The following is a 23,173-nucleotide window of genomic DNA, read 5'->3' as shown; positions in this document are numbered from 1 at the left end:
CACTGGACTATCATTAATTATTTCATCAAGAGCATGTTCACTGCACAAAAACATGATAGCAAGAACTGTAACAAAGTACAATATGTGGTCTTCCCTTACCTGCATGCAACAGAGAATTGTGGAACTTGAACTGGCCATTGTTTGAAAATATGTTGAACTGGCCATTGTTTGAAAATATGTCACTGCTGGATGTAAAAGTGAATGGTTTCAAACTTCAAATACTGTGTGGCTGCATCACTGAAACTATTGCTTTTGTCATTTACAGTTTTCAGTTTGTTACAACAATCAAGAGAAGTAGTGTCAGCTGCCAAGAGCATCGAAGCAGTTAATGTGGATTAACTACACTGTCTCTTATTAATTTTTTTGGTATAAATCTCTCAACCACTGCTGACACTGTTTCTTTGAATTCAAGCCATATCTGGTCTACACTTACATAGTTAGTTCAGAAGGAAGACGGACTGTCTTTTAGGAGGTGTCAAGTGAATTTTTATCTGCTTTGTTAAATAAGTATAGCTTGCATTTATTTTGGTAGGTTTGGATGTTATGGTACTCAGTCTCACTACAGCTACCTTGTAGTTGCTAATCTATGTATCTATCATGATGCTACCTATTAGTTCAGGATTATTTGTTTCTAAGAGTTCAAGAATGTTTCCACGACCATTTACACTTTGATTGGGCTGCTGAACTAATGGCCCAAAATACTTTTCAGGGAAAGTGTTTATAACATTTTTTTACGATTTTAATGCCTACCACGCAGATTAAAGCCACAAACTGTTACTGTATAACTGGCTATTTGAAATGATACTCAAGTTTTATTTGAACCTTTCAGTAACTGTATAATCTGTTTCAGGAGTGTCAATAACACAAACATTAATTAATTAATTATTTATTAATATCTACCCACACTAATACACAGAAACTACCTACAACGTAAGTCTAGGAACCTGCAGCCTACATGGTCGCATCTGAGCATCTGATTCAAATCCTCCATCAGATCTGTATCAAATGTCTGCATTCAATCAGTCATGTCAATGAAACTACATGTCCTGTTGGTGGTGCTACAGATAGTGACCTCTGCTTTTATCTCACAAGCAAGACTGGCACTCTTTCCCAGTTCATATAGTAGCTAGAAACCATAGAGAACCTATTCCAATCCAAAGTGGCACACATCATTAGTACTGACATGGGCCCCCATCTTTAGATGGCTGCACCCTGTGCTCTTCAGGCATCTGGAAGGAGGATCTATTCCACATCTGGGATGTTTCGTCCCACTATGCACACAATAGTGCACACTGGACTTCTTTCCCTGCATGGCAGCCGTATCCCCATATCCCCAAGGAGCCCCATTATGCACCAAACGTTGTAGCTTTCAACTCACTCTCTGTGAATATACAGCTCTTACAAGCTAAGAGGCTTCCTCTGAACAGGACAAGTAACAGCATGTGACTCAGGATGTTCAGTAGCCACAGATAGTTCCTGAAATCTGTTTGTCAGACAAGTTGGGGAGGTCTTCTGACTGCCAACCCCACCCCTGAAAATCTTTCACAGCCTGTCACACTTCAAGAGGACCTCACTCAACCATGGGTGAGGGATCAACCTCAGTACAGACTGAAATAGGGGCGGCCACAGTAGGGAACCGATCAGGGGACATGTCGGAAGTGCTGGACATCCTTTGGATCACTGCATTTTCTCTCTCCTCCCCCACCCCCTCCCCCTACTCTCACCCTCCTGACACATAGTGATGCCCATTACAACAGCATAAAACTGCCTGGAATTGTGAGCCAAGGATTATCCAATCAGTTCACATCCTAAGACAGCAATCATAGCCCCTGTCTGTACTACAGTTGAGGAAATCTGTAATTCCAGATTGCCTGATGCCTGACTTAAGAGGTATAAACTGAAAGAAAACATTTTCACAGTCCTAGCATCAATTCTCAGCTGATTAGATGTCACATTGTATGCACAGACACAAAATTCCAGAATGGTGGACTTGGAAAAGCGTCAAAACTACTTTCTTGCAAGACACACAATGAGATTTCAACTGAATCAATTTTGTGTTTGCATTTGATGGAAAAATATTTCTTTAATAGTAAATCTGCATAAGCACTGTAGACATGGGTGAAATACATGCAAGTTCACTGATGCATAGATTCTACAGCACTACAACATTCACTATTTGTTATTTACCATCCCAAAACAACTACAAAATATTACTAAATAACATTTTACAAAACAATTTTAATTTTCAGGAAATATTTCATGTTATTTATTGTTCTAAAATTCAGGATGGCATATAATGCACATGTGAGAGTAGGTAACTGCTCACCAAACAGATGAGGTACTATGTAGTGAAGACACACTCAGTGCTGCCCACAACATAAGGACTCCTACTGTGCCTCATCAAGCTCTGTTGTGAAGGGTAGCCTAGAAACCATCTCCTTCCCAATTGATCCATGCAAAAATCCTGCCCCCCTACTCCCAACGCCCTACTTGTAAGTTTAACATGTCTGTGCAAGACCAAGATACAAAACCTATCCCACGCATCTTAGCTCTGCCTCATATTCCAGTCTAACCCATCTCTGGCTTTAGTTTGTTTACCTTTCTGAATATGCACCAGCACCACTTGGATATTACTTGATACTTGGAAGATGCAGACATGGCTAACTTGCTCACACAGCTAGATACATCCGTATTCTAGATCAAAGTAGAGCACATTGGTACCTCACAGTATGAGCATGGGAAGTGACTGTGGAAACTGCCTTTTAGGACAGTCATTTATGTCAATGAATTATGATGAGGAAGAGGGGAAAGGAGTGACAGTGCGAACAGAAAAGCTGATGAAACATATGAGTAAAATGTAAGTCACAAATAAAACATAACTCAATGGTGTGCAAATTATGGCAGGAGAGAACAGTACTCAGCAGTGTGAGATAAAAGTATCTGGCACACAGAAGAAGAACCAAAGTCAACACAATAAATGTCTCACTGTAATATGAATAAATAATGAGGCAGAAACACCTGCAATATTATGAACAAAAAACACTAATTGCAGTCCAGACAGCAAAATGTAGGTACACAGCTGTGTTAGCTCATCAAAGGATTTCTACTGAGGGCAAGCAAAGGCAATGCTTCTGCTATTCTGCAAGTGGCCTCCTTCACTCTTAAATTATTTATTCACTATCTAGCATGTTTTTTTCCAATAAAAAATACACATTTTTGGGTGCAGAAGAACTAGGGTTACAAATTGATAAGACTGGATTTTTGAAAGATATACATTCTAAAATTTGAATGAACTGTATTTCTAATGACCATACCAATTCTGAATAAAGAATAAGATGTTTCACAATAAAACATTTATATTACTATCATCAGCCAAGCCTATAGAGGAGATCTCATTGACTGCTTTGCCCTCTGCAGGTTCTTATTATTTTCTTCATACATACAGAATTTAAATATCAATGTGTGGGCATATATTTCCAAAAACAGTACAATGCAGTTCCCAGCATAACTAAAAAAACCACCTTTGAAGGTTAGAAGATCTTGAACACATTTTAAGTTGATTTCTGAACAAATCATTAGTTGATTTTTCAATGGATGCATAGTGTACAAGGTAACTCTGCCAGGGGAGTCCCCATCAGATCTATAAATTAAAAAGCTTTTCAGCAGACAAAAGTGGATGGGGCTAGAGGAGCTGAATCAAAGAAACCTGAACAGGTGAATTCCAATTGCTGTTTGTTTAGGTGGTTGGCTGGGTGTGCAAATGATTAGTATTGTTATAATTATTAGTGGAATCCACATATTAAGACTACCAGACCGGAAATAAATGACTAAAAGGAAGAATGGGTAAGAAAGATTAATATGTACTCTTCTTGGTGTAGTCAAGAAAATATTTTGACAGAAAATTTTTACCACATCACTACACCACTAATGTCCAATTCTAAAGTCCCAGATTAGCAGCCGCTCCAGTTATATTCTCAGAATAGCATGGAAAATGCATTGTATGAATAGGTAATAACACCTAACTGGAGAATAAACATGGGATGACTGAACTGGTGATCCCGACATGGTTAGTGAATTTAACCGGAGAATAAGTTTTGACAATGGCAGGAACATTTACAGAATTAATGATGACAAGATTGTTTCTTAGAGTGAGGAAGGAGAAGAAATGGGAACATGACACAAATTGTATGGAAGAATATGACGATTCCAAATTTATTTAAAAATTTTGTACTACTACTTTCAATTTCATGCTTGAGAAACTGGAGTACATGAATGAAGTGTGAAACTATTTCCTAACATAAATCTTTTTGCTTGTAGTAGGAATAATAGGAATTTAGTATTGGTACTTCATGAATTACATTCTGTCTTGTTATTTATGTGAATGAGGTATACAAAAATGACCAATTGTGCCAAAGCAGTCTCACTTATTTGGCATGTGTTACAATTGTTACAGTATTAAAAAGGCCTATTTTGTTTTATTTAGCAGCTAATGACACATTAGATGTAATCAAATCGAGAAACCACATCAGTCTTGCATACTATTCATATTAACAGCTTTTCCAGTATTAGACAATGACATTTTTATTTTTCATGAAAGCTAAACATTTGATGAACTTTGATGAGGTAATAGATTCTTTTGCAAAAAGAAAAGCACACTGTGTAAAACTGTAGCAAGATTAGAGAGAGAAATGCTGTAACCTAAGGATTGGAGAAATGTATACTGTCTTGCTTGTGTCTTGTCTTTATGGGTTTTATGTTTCCTATATTTAATTTTGTGTCACACAAAAGAGAAAGTTTTTAGCTAATAGGCAATACAGAGTGAAAATTTTCTGAAGTGTTCCTGTTCTCCCAGTTATAAACAATCCCACCCAGTATAGATTAGATTAGGCTAATTATTCATTCCATAGACCCACAAAAGAGGGGATCCTCCTGGGTGTGGAACATGTCAGATAAACACATTACAAAAATGTAATTACAAAAACTTGAGTTCCATTAACTTTAATGATCCTGAGTCAACAAACAGTAAAATTATGTACATGAATTAAAATTAAACTTCTAATATTTACAGGTTTAATACTTATATCTGCTTTCATTAAATCCATCATTCACACAGTAGCTAGTTACTTGGCTATTACAACCAAGTATTGTCAAAAATTAAAATAAATTGTTCATTTCAATGATCCTCAGTTACGAACAGTCAAATTATGTACAAGATTTAAAATTAAACTTCCACAATTTACAGACTTGTTTGAATTGTGCATTGTCTGAAACTAAACTCTTAATGGTTGCTGGTAACTTATTGAAAATATGCGTTGCTGAATGCTGGAATTTTAAATCTTTATGTATATTGTTCTTATTCTTAGTATTGATACTGTGTACTAAGCAGTTAGTTGGAAAAAGATATGTTTTATTTACAACAAACTACATTAAGGAATAAATATACTGAGAAGCTGTGGTTAGTATGCCCAATTCTTTGAATAGGTTTTGACATGATGTTCTTGGATTTACGCTACACATCACTCTTATTATACACTTGTGTACTCTAAAAATGTTTTCTCGGTTTGTGGAGTTACCCCTAAATATGATATCATATGACATAATGGAGTGAAAATAAGTGAAATATGCCAGTTTTTTTATATTTATATCTCCTATGTCTGATATCATTCGCATTGCAAACACAGACTTGTTTAGGCGCTTTAGCAGTTTGTTAGTATGCCTCTCCCAACTGAATTTATTATCAGGTTGTAATCCCAATAATTTTACACTCTCAACTTCTCCTATTTGCATGTCGTCATATTTTATACACACACTAGAAGGAAATCTCTTGGAAGTTCTGAACTGCGTATAGTGGGTCTTTTCAAAGTTTAATGACAGTGAATTGGCTATGAACCACTTATTAATGTCAGTAAAAATTTGATTAGCTGCCCTTTCTAAATTTATATTTGATTTACTATTTACTGTAATGTTTGTATAATCTGCAAATAAGACAAACTTGGCATCTGGTAATGTAACAGATGACAGGTCATTAATATACACAAGAAGAAGTAGTGGCCCTGGTATGGAATCTTTGGGAATGCCACATGTAATTTCTTCCCAGTCAGATGATGTCTGATTGCCTACTGCTGAAGTGTTACGTAATGACACCCTTTGTTTTCTATTAATAAGATATGACTGAAACCACTTTGCAGCACTACCTGTGATGCCATAATATTAAAATATTTCAATTTACGTAAGATAATGCTGTGATTCACACAGTCAAAAGCCTTTGACAGGTCACAGAATATGACAGTTGCCTCTAATTTGTTGTCTAACGAATTAAGGATATTTTCACTGTAAGTGTAAATAGCCTTCTCAACATCAGAACACTTAAGAAACCCAAACTATGACTTTGACAGTATGTTATTTTCACCAAGGTGCTTAAGTAGCCTGAACATAACCTTTTCACAGATTTTTGAAAAAGCTGGCAAAAGTGAGGTCGGTTGATAATTTGACTGCATTTCTTTGTCCCCTTTCTTGTGGAGAGGTATAACTTCAGCATATTCAAGCCAGGCCGGGAATGTTCCTGTGATAAGTGATTAATTACGCAAATAACTTAAAATATGACTAAGCTCATATGAACACTCTTTTATTAACTTTATTGATATGTTATAACCACTAGAATGCTTTGATTTCAAGGCCTTTATGATGGATTCTGTTTCTTTGGGTGAAGTAAGTGTGAATTCCATTTTACTGAGATAGCTTGTGTGCACTCGTCTCAGATATTCCATTGCATTATTTACTGAACCTGACAATCCCATGCTATCAGTAACAGAGACAAAATACTAGTTTAAATGGTTTGCAATACAACATGCATTTGTTACCAGGGTTTCATTTATTTTTAGAGCTATTTGTTCCTCCTCATTTCTGGTTCTACTTGTCTCTGACTTAACTACATCCCATATAGTTTTTATTTTATTGTGGGATGTATTTATCTTCTTCTTATAATGCAGGTGTTTAGATTTCTGGATAACCTCCTTCAGTATGTTGCAGTAATTTTTGTAATAAGCTATAATGCTAATATCAAATGTGTCCCTACATATCAGATAGAGTTTCCTTCTTGTCTCACTTGATATCTTTATCCCTTGTGTGATCCATTGTTTCTTATTTGACTTCTGCTTAATTTGAGTCACCCTCAGGTGAAAACAGTTTTCAAATAAGGTGCTACCTTTATTAATGAATGTTTTGTATTTTCCATTTGTGTCTTGGATGCTGTAAAGATCCATCCAATTAATTTCTTTGAGCAATCTCCTAAATTTCTCAGTTTTTGACTGTTTTATTGGCCTTCTGTACTCAGTTCTGATAGATGTTTTACCCTGACAATTTTCAAAATTTATTGTTAGGTGTTGCATGTCATGGTCAGATAGCCCATTTACTACTGGTTTTATAATGTGGCTTAGTTTCCTAGAATTGTCTATAAAGATATTATCAATGGCAGTCTTCGAACATTTGTATACCCTAGTTGGGAAATATACCGTAGAAATTAAATTGAATGACAATGTAACTGATTTCAGTAACTGTTCACTGACAGTGTTTTTCAGGACATCTATATTAAAATCACCAGCAACCACTAGTTCTTTGTTTTTTAATTTTAGATGAGATAATAAATCTTCAAGACCGTTTATAAAAAGATTGAAGTTTCATGAAGGTGCTCTGTATATGGCTACCTATTATGAAATTCTATCTCTGTTGCACATGCTTCTAAGTACTCCTCTAAGTAACATTTATTCTTATTTATTCTTAAATTTAAAACTGTTTTTAACAAATGTGGCAATTCCTCCTTTCTCTATATTTTGTCTACAGAAGTAAGAGGCTAATTTAAATTCTGTAAGGTTTAACATATCTATATCAGTGGTCACATGATGTTCAGAGAGGCAGATTATATCAACTGGGTTCGATGACTATAATTCATCAGTGCACATAAGTAGTTCATTAATTTTACTTCTAAGCCCTCGAATATTTTGATGCACTAAAGATAGTTGGCATTTCACATTTGCTGAGATGAAATTGGGTGGAAACAAAATTTCTGCTGATTGCTGTAAATTTTTAACCAACAGCTGTGTTCACTGATCCAGTGTGCCAGGATTATGCTGTTTGATTTGTTTCTCAAACTGAAGGTTTGTTTCAATCTTTACTTCTCTCAGAACTTGACTTCGTTCTGTCCTGCCTATCCTAAAAAGGTGCTGCTCCAACACCTATGACCACTGGTATATTACCACTTTGGCAGTGCCTCTACCCTCCCCCCCCCCCCCCCCCACCCCTCCCCCCTTACATTTCCTGCTATTAGCCCAGCCAGTTTACCCTTCCCTTTCCTGTTGAGGTGTAGGCCATGTCTAGTATAATCCCACCCACTGAGAGAATCAACAGGAACCAAACCAGTATGTGACGCCGCACCCCACCCAAGTAGCCGTTCCAACTCCAAATTAACTCTCCTGACAGAAGGGAGGCTAGGATGTCAAACTGACCAACTTAGGGACAGGAGAGGCACCACAGGACATTTTAACTTCCACTGTCCTTAATATAGGTTTGATGGCATCCATTACAAAGTATACACATTTTAATTCTGCGGAGCAATATACAGTGACATGCGATAGAAGGATGCTGTGTGAAGAGGTATGGCACTTCACTTTGTCACACTTAAGACCAAATAACATATCTTACATTTTCTTGAAAATAAATGTTTTACATATCAAACTCTTCAGAAAGATGTGTGCTACAAAATGAACATATTTTTGGAGAACTGATTTTCTTAAATTTTGATCAAGGTTTTGCCCCAGTTTGGAAATATTGAAGATCTGGGGCTATCGAAAACGGTGCCATTAAAACAGTGTTGCTAAATATGGTTTTCCGAAATTCTTTCACCAAAGAAGATGAAGTAAATATCCAGAATTTGAATCAAGAACAGCTGCCAACATGAGTAAATTAGATGTAGATATCCTTGATATAGTGAAGTGACTCAAGTCATTTAAAAGAAGGCAAATCTTCAAGTCCAAATTGTATACCAGCTTGGTTCCTTTCAGAATATGCTGATGTAATAGCTCCATACTTAGCAATCATATACAATTGCTTGCTTGATGAAAGACATGAACCTAAAGACTGGAACATTGCACAGGTCACACCAATACTCAAGAAAGGAAATAGGAGTAATCAGCTGAATTACAGACCCACATCACATACATTGATTTTCAGTAGATTTTTGGAACATATAGTGAGCTTGATCAGTATGAATTATGTTGAAGAAAACAATATATTGATACATAGTCAGCACAGTTTCAGAAAGTACCATTCATGTGGAATATGAGTAACTCTTTATTCTTATGAAGTAATAAAGTCTATCAACAAGGTATCTCCAGTGGATTCCATATTTTTAGATTTCCTGAATGCTTTTGATACAGTCCTTAACAAGCGGTTTCTAATCAAATTGTATACATATGGAGTATCATACCAATTGTATGTCTGGATTTGTGATTTCCTATCAGACAGGTCAAAGTTTGTGGTAACTAACGGTAATGGAAAGTCATCAAGTAAAACAGTGATATCAAGCATTCCCCAAAGGACTATTACAAGCCCCATGCTGTTCCTAATCCATATAAATGATGTAGAAGATAATCTAAGCAGCTCTCTTAAATTATTTGCAGATGATATAGTCTAGTCATTTACCATCTATAAAGTCATCAGAAGATCAAACCAATTGAAAAATGATTTAGTCAAGATATTTGTATTACATGAAAAGTGACAATTGACCCTAAACAATGAAAAGTGTGAGGTCATTGACATATCCTTTCATTTCAGTTCGATAAATTACAGCCGACCGAAGTGGCCGTGCGGTTAAAGGCGCTGCAGTCTGGAACCGCAAGACTGCTATGGTCGCAGGTTCGAATCCTGCCTCGGGCATTGATGTTTGTGATGTCCTTAGGTTAGTTAGGTTTAACTAGTTCTAAGTTCTAGGGGACTAATGACCTCAGCAGTTGAGTCCCATAGTGCTCAGAGCCATTTGAACCATTTTTTGATAAATTACACATACCTAAAGGCAGTCTTTTGATCTAAACAGGTAGAGATTATAGTTGTGAACAGTTTAAATTGGAACAATAAGACAGATAATATTGCGGGGAAGGCAAACCAAAGATATTGTTTTATTGTCAGAACACATAGAAGATACAACAAATCCACTAACAATACTGCCTACACTAAACTTGTCCAGCCTCTGCTGGAGAGCTGTTATGTGGTGTGGGATCCTTTCCAGATACAGTTGATGGAGGACATTGAAAAATTTTAAAGTAGGTTAGCTTGTTTTGTATTATTGCAAAATAGGGAAGAGAGGATCATGGATATGATATGAGTGTTAGGATGGCAATCATTATAACAAAGGCAATATTGATTCTGCCAAAATCATTTATGAAATTTTAATCACCAACTTTCTCCTCCAAATGCAAAAATATTGTGTTGACACCCACTTACATAGGGAGAAACGATTATTGTAATGAAATAAGATACATAAGAGATTACATGGGAAGATGTAAGCGTTCATTTTTCCCACACTCTGAGAGTGGAACAATAGAGAAATAGTATGAAAGTGGTTTGATGAACTGTCTATCAGACACTTTGGTGTGAATTTCAGTTAGTCATGTGGGTGTAGGTTTAGAAGAATGTAACAGTCAGAGTGTTTCAACATGGAAAAGAAGAATTTTTCACTGAGTACCACATTGCATCGTAATGTCCTATTTCCACTGTGCAGGAGTCCATATCCTCCACTGTAGGTTTCAGTGAGGCCTTCTTTTGTAATCCTAAGGTGGGAGCCTTATTGCCTTAGCTTCCTTGGAGACTCCCATATGCAGGAGGGGTGCCATTGTCTTAGTAGGATGCATATGTTTGTAAGCAAATGTTCTGGTTAACTATTAAAGAATTTTGCTCTCAGTGATGTGCTTAGAAAATTATTTCATTGTGAATAGTATAGCAAATGATAAAAACGGACATTTAAAATTCTGGTTTCTTCTTCTCTGTTTTAAAGTTTCTTTTAGCCCAAAACAGAGCTTTGCCCAAAAATAAGAATACAACACGTCTGAAAATGAGGCAAAAGTTGTGTGGAACGTTTATGTAATATTTTGTTGACAACAATTTTTGTTGTTAACAAGAAAGATCATTAACTAGAAAAAATGGTGGAATGTAGTTATAAAAATACCAATGTGAACATTTCATTTTAATTTATTAACCATCAGATAATGAAAAACCTGTGTGCGAGGGCTCCATGTATGATGAGTAATAGTACAGTAAGTAAATAAATGAGCAAATATATATTTCTTCATGTGACTTTACTTTATGTTCTAGGAGATCCTCCATAAAATCATGGAGAATGTACAGGGTTCCCAGATAAAGCAGCTAAAGTTGAAACATGACAGGTAATTTTTGATAGATGTTAATTTTTTATATTATTTAATAGATAAAACAATGGTCTAGTGAAAAATTATGACCTAAAGATGTGATTCACAAACAAATATTTTATTTGGCCACTGACTGAATCATTGTTCTTACTATCTTTGAAGCATAGTGTCACAAACAGATTAGGAACCCTGAACTGAGTGCAGAAATGCCAAGACTATAATAGCAGTATTTGAAAGCTGCAAGGGCATACTGAAAAGTAATGCCACTGAATTTTTTATGTGAAAGCTCTTAAAGCTTTTTAAATAAAAATCTTTATTATTGTTCTGCATCTTTATTCTTCATATCAACATATTTATATCTCAACAGCCACCCTGGTCGCAAATGCATTTCTCTCAATGAAAGAGCAGTTTGTTGATAGCGTCACAGTAGAATGTTCGGTTTTGCTGATGGAGTCACAATCTCATCTATGCCTTCACTGCTTCATCACTGTTAAAGTGAAGTCCTTGAAGTTGTTCGTTAAATTCAAAGTGGGAATGTTGACTGAGTAATATAAATGACCTGTAATGCGTTAACCAATATTGAGAATAGAATAAAACATTTGGAGGCATTATTTTTTAGCACGCCCTTTTAAATGAGTAGATAAATAATTGGCAATCTCAAAATCTGTTTAACATAAACATTGGAATATTGTAGCATTTACATTCCCCATAAGTCCAAATCTTCTAATGAACTGTAGAAGGAGCAGCTTGTGCTTACACTTTTATTTTGTTTTTGAATCTTTTGGGATTTTAAATTTTCTGCCAGATGCCTGCGGGCATATATTTATATAATATTACACCAGTATATAAAACTCTATTCTCAATCCTAGACAGGAATGCATATTCTATATGGATATGTCCTTTGCTTCTACTGTTGCAGTTGTGAATTTCACAGTTCATCCTGAATTCACTCTTGTTATTTAGCAGAAATACCACCTGTTGGTGTATGTATTGGCACAAGAGTGTAACACACTCCAGGTCCCTGAAGAGGTTTCTGCAAGATGTTTAGTTATCATCTCTATACAATGTTCTTACTGTGTGCTTCAGTAGAATAAATATTTTCTTGATCTTAGCTGTATTGTGTCAGAGGTTATGTCACAGAAAAGTGATGAGTGAAAGCATGCTGAGTATGCTAGCAATCCTGTCTGCAGGTCAACACAGTGAGACATATTTCTGAGTGCAGAGCCAGCAGTACTGGGCATTTTGATTAAATAATCCCTATGCTGGTGCTATCTCAGTTTGTTATCCATCTGGATGTCTGGGAACTATACACATAGAGCCTCTTTCAGTATGTCCATTAATCTGTAAATTATTTTGATTTGTTTTGAATTGTATAATACCAGCAGATCCAGCAATGCTTTGCAACTGCTAAATATGTCCAGGGATCAGATATATGTCTTTATTTCTTTCTGTCCATCTTTGCCTTACACCTCTTTTTATCCTTCTCCTCCTCCCTCCACCCCTCTCTGTCCATAACCTCCTGATCAGCCAGAACATTATAACCACTGCTCTACTCTCAATATAAACTCATCCCAGTTGATAGCAGCATCACCTCATGAGGAATGACTGATAGTCAGACACACACACAGTGTATGTTGTATTAATGAGCGTGCTGTCCATGTGTAGAATGGGGAATGCGCGTGATCTATCTGAATTTGACCAAGGGCAGATTGTGATGGTCCAGAGGCTCAGCGTGGGCCCTTTGGGAACTGCACAGCGTGTCGGGTTTTCGAGGAGTGCTGTGGCGAGTGTCTTCAACACAAGGTGAAACCACGGACAGACATCATGGAATTAGGTGGCCACCCATCATTACAGATGTCGTAGGCTGGGCAGACTGATAAAACAGGACAGGCAGTGAACTGTAGGGGAACTAACATCAGCCTCCAATGCTCGGCAGACTACAAGTCAGTCTGAATGTTTGTTAGATTATCATGGAAAAATTTGAAATAAATTGGTCAATAATGTTTAGAGACTTTTGATACTAACATTTACATTTTACATAGTATGTATATTGCCATATACTATACTGTATACTTTGAAAGAATATATAGGCTTTGTCCATTCAAGCATTTATTAGAGGGTTGTGTAAAAATTTGAAGTAAATCAGTCAAGAATTTTTTGAGAAGTTTGGTGACAACTGTTCCCCTTTATATATTACATACACAGTTATATACCATATGTATTAAAATGTATACAGCTTATGCTTGTTGGAATCTATATTAGAGCTTTGGGTAAATATTTGAAGTAAATTGGTCAAGAACTTTTTGATCTTTTTGGTAACAACGTTAAACACCGATTTGTCTTTAAATGGTAGTATAGAAGATGACTTTTTATATGATTGAAGTTTAAACTGGAATGAGATTTTCACTCTGCAGCAGAGTGTGCGCTGATATGAAACTTCCTGGCAGATTAAAACTGTGTGCCGGACCGAAACTTGAACTCGGGACCTTTGCCTTTCGCGAGCAAGTGCTCTACCATCTGAGCTACTCAAGCATGACTCACACCCTGTCCTCACAGCTTCACTTCTGCCAGTACCTCGTCTCCTACCTTCCAAACTTTACAGAAGCTCTCCTGCGAACTTTGCAGAACTAGCACTCCTGAAAGATAGGATATTGCGGAGACATGGCTTAGCCACAGCCTGGGGGGTGTTTCCAGAATGAGGTTTACACTCTGCAGCAGAGTGTGCACTGATGTGAAACTTCCTGTCAGATTAAAACTGTGTGCCAGACCGAGACTCGAACTCGGAACTTTTGCCTTTCACAGGCAAGTGCTCTACCAACCGAGCTACCAAAGCACGACCCACGCCCCAGCCTCACAGCTTCATTTCTGCCAGTACCTCGTCTCCTACCTTCCAAATGTTACAGAAGCTGTCCTGCAAACCTTGCAGAACTAGCCTGCGAAAGGCAAAGGTCCTGAGTTCAAGTCTTGGTATAGCACACAGTTTTAATCTGCAAGGAAGTTTAATATCAGCGCACACTCCGGTGCAGAGTGAAATTCTCATTCTGGAAACATCCCCCAGGCTGTGGCTAAGCCATGTCTCCACCATATCCTTTCTTTCTGGAGTGCTAGTTTTGCAAGGTTCGCAGGAGAGCTTCTGTAAAGTTTGGAAGGTAGGAGACGATGTACTGGCAGAAGTGAAGCTGTGAGGACGGGGCGTGAGGCGTGCTTGCGTAGCTCAGTTGGTAGAGCACTTGCATGCGAAAGGCAAAGGTCCCTAGTTTGAGTCTCGGTCTGGCACACAGATTTAATCTGCCAGGAAGTTTTGAAGTTTAAACTGTTTGTAGTATGAATGTGTAAGGGCCCTTTATTAATATTCCTGTGTCATCAGCAAATCTTATAGTTATTGAAGAGCACCAGGTACATCATTTACGTAAGCCAGAAACAGGAGTGGGACCATATTTAATGTTGCTTCACTGAGAATTTAGTCTTATTTGTGTCATAACATTTCTTAATGTGGCCCTCTGTTTTCTATTGTTAGGATAAGATTCCTTTCATGTGAGGGGAATGCTTTTAATACCACACCATTTTAGTATCTTCAGTAGAATCTTACAAGCTACACAAGTGAAATGCTTGACAAGATTGCAGAAAATGCTAACAGAGTATTTGTTATGTGGGAGCATGGGAGTAACCAGTGACTTGTGCTTTGTTTACTCCGTGCAAGTGTAGCAGATGTTAGATATAAGTTTTTACTTTTTGACTGCTAGTTCGGTGAGTTTTCTTTTCTGAGTTGGAAAAATGAAGTATTTTGTGCAAAGCTGTATGTGGGTTTAATTTCTTGCCTACATATTTGGTGACCCCAGGAAAAACAAGAAAAACTCTCGCAACTTAATATTGTGTGACAGTTCCACCAAAGATGGAGAACCTAACAAAATTCTGCAAGAAACAAACAATGAGAAGCGACAGCTAAAGCAACAGATTGGGCTTTTGGTGCTTGCAGCACTGAAGAATGATAGCAAAGCAGACTCCATGAATTTGCAAATGCCAGTAGTAGCAGCCACACCACATAGTCACACATAGATGATTTTTCACGCACGAACGCACCGTTACCTAAGCAACCCATACACCACACTTAAAATGGTATCAATCACTCGCTGCATGAAATTACTTGAACAGCGACTTTCCCAGATGACATATCAGGAGAAATGCAGAACAGAAGTCCATCTGAATTTTGGAGACATTTACTCACTATAGTCGATGCAAGCATGATATCCAATGAATTGTTACTGCACGTCTGGCAATGGCAGCTTCCTCATCAAGTTCAACTGACGTTGATTGCGTACAAATGACAGTCTCTTGACAAACAACTGCAAATAGCTGACAGAGCTTTCGCTACTCTACAGTTGACACTTGTAGCATCTGTAGCAATGTCATCTGCCACTTCTGCAATGGAAGCCAGTGATGACTAATCAGAATGGTTAGAAGAATCTAAGTTAAGCTGTGCAGCCACAGGTTACAGGCAAAAACCAGGCTTTGATGAGGGGATCAGGAAACTGCAAGACGTGATGGAAAGTATGGCTACGTGCCTACATGATTTGGAGCCGCAGACGTCCACCAGGTCCACCAGTAACAAGAGAAGGTCACACTCCAAACAGGATCAAGCTTACACTGACAATTTTTGCTGGTATCACAGATGATTCGGGCCACAAGCTACAAGATTGCTTGTGGACACCCAAATGGCGAAGGCCCACTCTAGGCGCCATGGGCTGCGGCACTCATGAACAGCGCCATATACAAACGAGGAACCAGGTGACAGTTGCAAGCAGCAACACGCACAGTCAAGATAAGGCACTTGAAGGCTTCTTATATAGTATACCTTTATGACACTCAGCGTCACCCTGGGAGTATAAGCTAACATTGCACAGATTACAAGTGGTTGATAGACTCATAGGCCTCAACTTCTGGATCAACACCGTCTTGGAAGTGATTACCTTGCTGGCTCCAAGCTTTGTTAAGGAGGACACAAGGGAGCCTTTGATATTGATAGCAGTTAACAATTCAAGTATAAACATGAACAGCTATAAAGATCTCTCTATAGATATTGGTTTATCTATCCGTTACAAGTAGAATTTTCTAGTGGCAGATATTTTACAGCCAATCTTAGGCGCAGATTTCTCGTCTCATTTTGCTCTCACCATGGACTTGACAAATAACTCTCATACTGCTGGATCAAATAGCGGCATGATACAAGGCTTTCGGTGCAGTACGGCAGACGCTGTTTTAGGAGAAGTCAGTAACTCAGCTATACAGTCTCCCCAACAAGAAGCCATAAAGACTCCTGTTGTTAAACATAATACAGTGCTTTATACACACACACACACCATACCATGACCACCAGTAATAAGACGCGTCCGCAGATTAGCCCCAGAGCGATTAGCGGAGACAAAAGCGATATTTGAGGAGATGCTCCAAGCTGGGGTAATAAGAAGGTCTGGCAGTTCTTGTGCGTCCCCTCTCCACCTAATATGTAAGGAAGATGGCACATGGTGTCCCTGTGGCAACTACCATCGAGTGAACATGACAACAATCCTGAACAAGTACCGCATACCAAATATTGAAGAATTTACCTGTGGTCTAGCGGGTGTGAAAGTATTCTCAGTACGGGATTGTCGTAAGGCATACAATCAGATTCCTGTGGCTCCACCTGACATGGAAAAGACAGCGATGATCACACCCTTTGGGCTATTCAAATTTCCGTTTATGCCATTCGGACTCAAAAATGTGGCCCAATCCTGGTAAAGATTCATTGATGAAGTGCTCCAGGGATTGCCTTCCTGTTATACATATCTGGATGATATTTTGGTATTCTCAGAGGATATGCAATCACATATAGACCTATTCAGGAGGTATGACAAAGGCTTGATACACATGGAGTAATGCTAAATGAACGCAAATGCGTCGTGGCCAAGAGTCAAGTAACTTGCCTCAGCTATGTAGTCTCAGCTGACAGTATACAGCCATTACCGGAGAAGATCTACTTGTTGTGTAACCTACCCAAACCTACGGACTACAAACAACTTAGGCATTTTCTCAGTATGGTAAATTTTTACCAGTGTCATTTACCAGTTCCTGCCGAAACACAGGCACCACTTACGAACGCACTGCTGGCAAGTATACCACAGGAAAGTGTAAGCTGTAATGGACACCAGAAATGACCAAAGCTTTTGGCGACTTGCAAAGAAGCTTAGAGGAGGCAGCGTTACTCGTGCACCATTGAGTATTGTAGTAGACGCAAGCCAGGTCGCAATTGGTGCAGCCTTGCAACAGCAGGTTGATGGACATTAGCAACTTCTTAGTTTCTTCTCAAAGATGCTCCAACTCCGACAGACAGAATGGAATGCATATGACAGAGAGTTGTTGGAAATATATGAAAGCATCAAACATGTCCGCCCAAATATTGAAGCTAGGCCAGTAACAATTTTCACTGATCACAAACCTTTCAGCAACGTCAGCGATAAGTGCTCACAAAGGCAGTTCTGGCACAGAGTTTGTCAATCAATTAACCACAGATATAAGACACACCAGAGGTGCGGAGAATCTGGTTGCAGATTACTTTTCTTGTGTTTGCGTTGTGACCACCACAATAAACTACGAAGAACTCACTACATCACAGGAAGTGGACCTGGATCTACAAAAGTTATTGACAGATCACACAACAGGGTTACACTTACAGCCGGTACTCATGCCAGGAAGACGGCTTAAGTTAAGGTGTGATATATCACGGCAGAAGCCACGCCCATACATTCCACAACAATTTCGTAAGGCACCATTCGACAGTGTTCATGACCTGGCACACCCAGGGCAAATGCCACAATCAAGTCACTGAACAGTATGTTTCATCTGGCTATTAATTAAAAAGGACACCAGGGAATGGACTCACATATGCTTACAATGTCAGTGCTGCAAAATAGGACAACACGTTCATGCAGAAATTGGGAATTTCACAGGATCACCAGCAAGATTTGCCATGTCCATCTGGACTTAGTGGGCCCACTTCCAGTTTCAGATGGCTATAAATACATGTTAACAGTGGTAGACGGATGCACGAGATGGGCAGAGACCATTCTGATCAAACTGGCATAGCGGCAGAAACCTTGCAAAGATGTTTGTCTCTCAGTGGCTAGCTTGCTTTGGGTGCCCTCTTCATATCACAACAGGTCAAGTCTGCCAGTTTGAGTCTAGTCTGTTCAACAAGCTAGCTGATTTATGTAGGTTCCAGCACCACCATACAACGAGCTACCATCCAGCGAGCAATAGTATGGTGGAGAGGTGGCACAGGACATTGAAGGCACCTCTCACGTGTCATCAGAGAAGCTGGTCAGAAGCATTACCATTGGTTCTCCTTGGACTGTGGACCGCATACAAGATGGACAGCAGTGCTTCAGTGGCAGAATTGGTGTATGGGGAACCATTGAGAATCCCGGCTGATTACCTAACTGCTGCCGCATCACCAAGACCAAGAAACCTCTCATCACTAATACATGAAATCTGTGAGTGTGTGGATACAATGAGAAGGCCTACGGTATCTAGACATGGTGAGCGACCAGTTTTCATGCATAAGGCGTTGGCAGACTTACACATGTCATGCTCCACACAGATTCAGTCACAGCGCCACTTCACCTTCCAAATACTGGACCTTATCGAATAGTATGACACAACACCCATACTATGGACATCTCACAGAATGACAAAACTATTAGAGTGTCCATAGAGAGAGTAAAACCAGTATGGGTCTTACCAGAACTGGAGTATGATGAGACTCAAGAAGATGGGGAGGGACCAAAGTTTGGAACTCACTATGCATGATATGGCAGAAGAACCCATGACAAGAGGACATGGAACCACAACACAACAGCCCACACTGGCTCCCTCATCCTCGCAGCAAAAAGGCCTCCATACGAGAGCAGGGAGACAAGTCAAGTTAAAGTGCAGAGCGCCTGGGATAAATCAGTACTTGGGGGAGGGGGGGGGGGTTGAGTAGCCAGTGATGTGTGCTTAGTTTACTCTATGCAAGAGCAGTGGATGCTAGATACAAGTTTTTACTCTTTGACTGTTAGTTCTGTGAGATTTCTTTTCCAAGTTGGAAAAATAAAGTATTAAGTATTTTGTGCAAAGCCGTATGTGGGTTTAATTTGTTGCCTATTGTTATTCCTTAGTTCTACCAAAACTGAGTTCATGAAATCAGCTGAAGCCTTTACTGAAGCCAAGTTGACTTGTTGCTAAAATACTATTCTCAGAAAAATGGTTCAATGTTCTGTTGTAAGCTATACTAAAAAAAAAAAAACATTCAGTTGGGAGGAAGATCAGTTACTTATATCCACTTTTATAAATGGATGTTGCTAATGCAGATTTCAGCCTTTCAGGAAATACACCTTCACTCCTCAATTGGTTACAAAGGTAACTCCAGAGGGGCATTACCAAATCAACGAAAGATTTTAGTACTATGACTGAAATACCATCATAACCAGAAGATGTACTGCTTTTCAGTGACCTGATAATTTCTGTGATCTCTCTAACAGATTATTTGGAAAAATTGATATCTGGTGCAGAAGAATGTAATGCCTGTCTTAATTAATGATAAAAGACCAGCTTGCGATGATCATTGTGTCTAAATTTCTTCATTGAATAGAATGGTAGGTTTACTTAACAAATGTTGTACTATTTGTTAATGTGCAGAATGCATTTCACATATACATCCAGATCCTAGCAAGAAAATGTTCATCACCATCCGTTATGATGAGCAGCACCATCATTGGTAAAAATGCTAAAAAGAAATGTTGTTATGTTTTGACAGGGCAAAATGTGCACAGCACATGGATAAATGACATAGGAAGCCAATGTGAGTCTTCAAAGGCTGATATGAAAGCAAGTGACTGATTCCCAGTAGGTATAGTGCACTTTGAAATCAACAGTAACCAGCAGCAATACAAAAATGCTGATACTAGACATACTGCCTTAGGGAAACTCAGTGATTATCTTGCAAAAACTTTGTATAATATATTTGTGCAGCAGATCACATAAGTAATATCATTGTTGTTTTCAACATATTACCACATCATCATTAGAGGATCTGTTTAAAAATAATAAAAGAGGGGGATACCAGTACTAAAAAACTTAATCACAAAACAAATTAACTTCTATACATCACAAAATGTATTGGAATACATTATATAGTGTCCCTTCAACTAAACAGGCCCAGAGAACCACTCACACTGTAAACATATCTGTGTTCTGATTGTTAGAACTGAAGGCTACAGTTAACTAAATTATAATATAACGTTGATAACCTTAAAATTGCAAATACAAAATCAAACAATGGAAAATCTTTAATGGAATAATGACATATTATGAAAAGTATAGTTGCTACTCACCATATAGTGAAGATGCTGAGTTGCAGATAGACTGTCAGCAGTTAATCTTTTCACGAGAAAGGCCTTCATTAGAATTAGACAACATACAAATATACACTCACACAAACAGAACTCTCTCACACACAGGACCACAGCCTCTGGCTGGCATGGCTAGACTGCGAGCAGCAGTGCATGATGGGAGAAGCAAACTGGGTGGTGATGAGCAGCAATATGGAGGCTGTGGCAGGGGAGGGGGGAGGGATAGCAGGGTAGGGGTGGGTAACAGTAAATTGCTGGTTGTGGGGCCATACTGGGATGAGTTGGGAAGAAGGTAGAGGGGGGGGGGGGGGGGAGGGTTGGGAGGAACGAAGCAGAAAAGGAGAAAAGTAAAAAGACTGTGGGTGCATTGGTGGAATAGAGGGCTGTGTAGAACTGGAAAGGAAACAGGACAATGACTAACAAAGGAAGGGTTTCCACCTGCAATATTCAGAAGAGCTGGTGTTGGTGAGAAGGTTCCTGATGGCACAGGCTGTGAAGCAGTCATTGAAATGAGGAACGTCATGTTGGGCAGCATACTGAGCAACTGGGTGGTACTGTTTCTTGTTCTCAGTTTGTCAATGGTCATTCATGCAGACAGACAGTTCGTTGGTTGTTGTACCTTATGCCAGACTAGTTGTATTTACTTAATTGCAACATAAAAACACACCGTAACTCATACAACTCTTTTACTAGAAAATTAAACAACAGAACAGCATAAAAACAAATGAGGATAAATAAGTCAGAGACTGTGCCAGAGATAATAATTACAAATGGCAATCATTGCACACAGTATTACACTGCACATAACACTGCACTTCACCACTCCCCCCTTAGTGTCAATTGTACTTTCTGTTGAAACGGACACGTCATCCGGACCGGGTTACAACAGGTCATGCGCAGGCTGCTGATGGTGCATTAGAGGTAGCCTCAGACGTCTGTTGAGGATGACCTGCGATGTGCAGCGGAGTGGCTGGAGCTTTGGTCGTGTCCTTAGTGTATGTAGATGCGTCCGTACCAGAGAAGCGAGTGCAGAAAGCTGGTTTGAGCCTGTCGACAGAGACGGTGGTTGGTGTACCCATCACATCAACATTGATTATCTTGTCCTCCCTACTGATGGCACGATAAGGTCTGTTGTAGGGTGGCTGCAGCGGCTTGCGTACTGCGTCATGCTGTAAGAAGACATGTTGGCATTCCCGTAGCTCGTCAAACACAAATGGGCGACGGGTCTACTGGTCCCTTGGAACAGCATGGCATAGTTGCTGGATTTGTGTACGCAGCTTTTGTACAAAATCTGAAGTGTCAATGCTGTTGTCTGGCACATTAGCAAAGAACTCGCTGGGAAGCCATATCGGTTGACCATAAACAAGTTCTGCAGTCATGGCATTCAGGTCTTCTTTCAGCGACGCACAGAGACCCAGGAGGACAATGGGCAATGTCTCTGTCCACAGCTGTGAGTCGTGACAATGAATCAACACTTTCAGTTGGTGGTGCATGCGTTCAATTAAACCGTTTGCTGATGGGTGGTAAGCTGTACTTCTAATGCACCTTGTACCCAGTAGGATAGAGAGTGCTTTGAACAAATACGACTCCAACTGTCTTCCTTGGTCTGTTGTGATTTGTAACGGCACTCCAAAACGGGCAATCCATTTCCTGAAGAATGCAGTCGCAACAGTTTCGGCTGTGATGTTGGCGATCGGGAACACCTCGGGCCAGCATGTAAAACGATTGATGCCTGTAAGGCAGTAGGTGTATCCTTTCGATGTTGGGAGAGGTCCTACTAGGTCTAGGTGGACATGATCAAATCTCTGATTTGGAGGAAGAAATGTGCCAAGAGGTAACCAAATGCCAGCTAACTTTATTCCATTGACAGGCCACTCATTGTTGCACATATTGCTTGCAATCATTGTCCATGTGTGGCCAGACAAAAGCTCACTTCTCCATGTCGGTAGTGTCTCGTATTCCAGGGTGCGACAAGTTATGTAAAGAGGCAATTGCCTGTTGGTGAAAGTCAGTAGTCACAAAAGGTCTCAGTTTGTTGGTGGCGACATCACAACATAGCAGCACAGTTGACAGTGGCAGTGTAATACAGCAGAGTTGTAGGCCCAATGGTTGCACCAACAAATCTCGGAGCTCACTATCAGATTGCTGCGCTACGGCAAGAGCTTCAAAATCAACTGCTTCAGTGATTGCTTCAATCCTGGAGAGTGCATCAGCTGGCACATTTAGTTCTCCTTCAATGTGGACAATATTGGTGGTGAACTGTCTGATATAATCAAGCTGTCACAGCTGATTTGGCAATGCCTTCTCAGGATGCTGGCAGAAAGCATATGTTAG

At 39.2% G+C, this 23,173-nt stretch overlaps 1 protein-coding gene across 3 annotated transcripts in view; it reads left to right on the top strand.

Annotated features, from left to right (window-relative positions):
* The window catches only part of LOC126412277 (1-phosphatidylinositol 4,5-bisphosphate phosphodiesterase-like), a 613,130-nt gene that overhangs the window by 571,791 nt on the left and 18,166 nt on the right, over positions 1 to 23,173 (top strand). For all 3 annotated transcript variants that reach the window (XM_050081785.1, XM_050081786.1, XM_050081784.1), the window contains exon 21: positions 11,362 to 11,432. In XM_050081785.1, the coding sequence (XP_049937742.1) occupies positions 11,362 to 11,432 (71 nt within the window). The remainder of the gene's footprint in view (positions 1 to 11,361; positions 11,433 to 23,173) is intronic.

Source organism: Schistocerca serialis, chromosome 7, assembly GCF_023864345.2.
Source record: "Schistocerca serialis cubense isolate TAMUIC-IGC-003099 chromosome 7, iqSchSeri2.2, whole genome shotgun sequence".
Classification (NCBI taxonomy): Eukaryota; Metazoa; Arthropoda; class Insecta; order Orthoptera; family Acrididae; genus Schistocerca; species Schistocerca serialis.
Note: the sequence above shows the minus strand (reverse complement) of the source record. Positions and strands in the feature narration are given on the sequence as shown.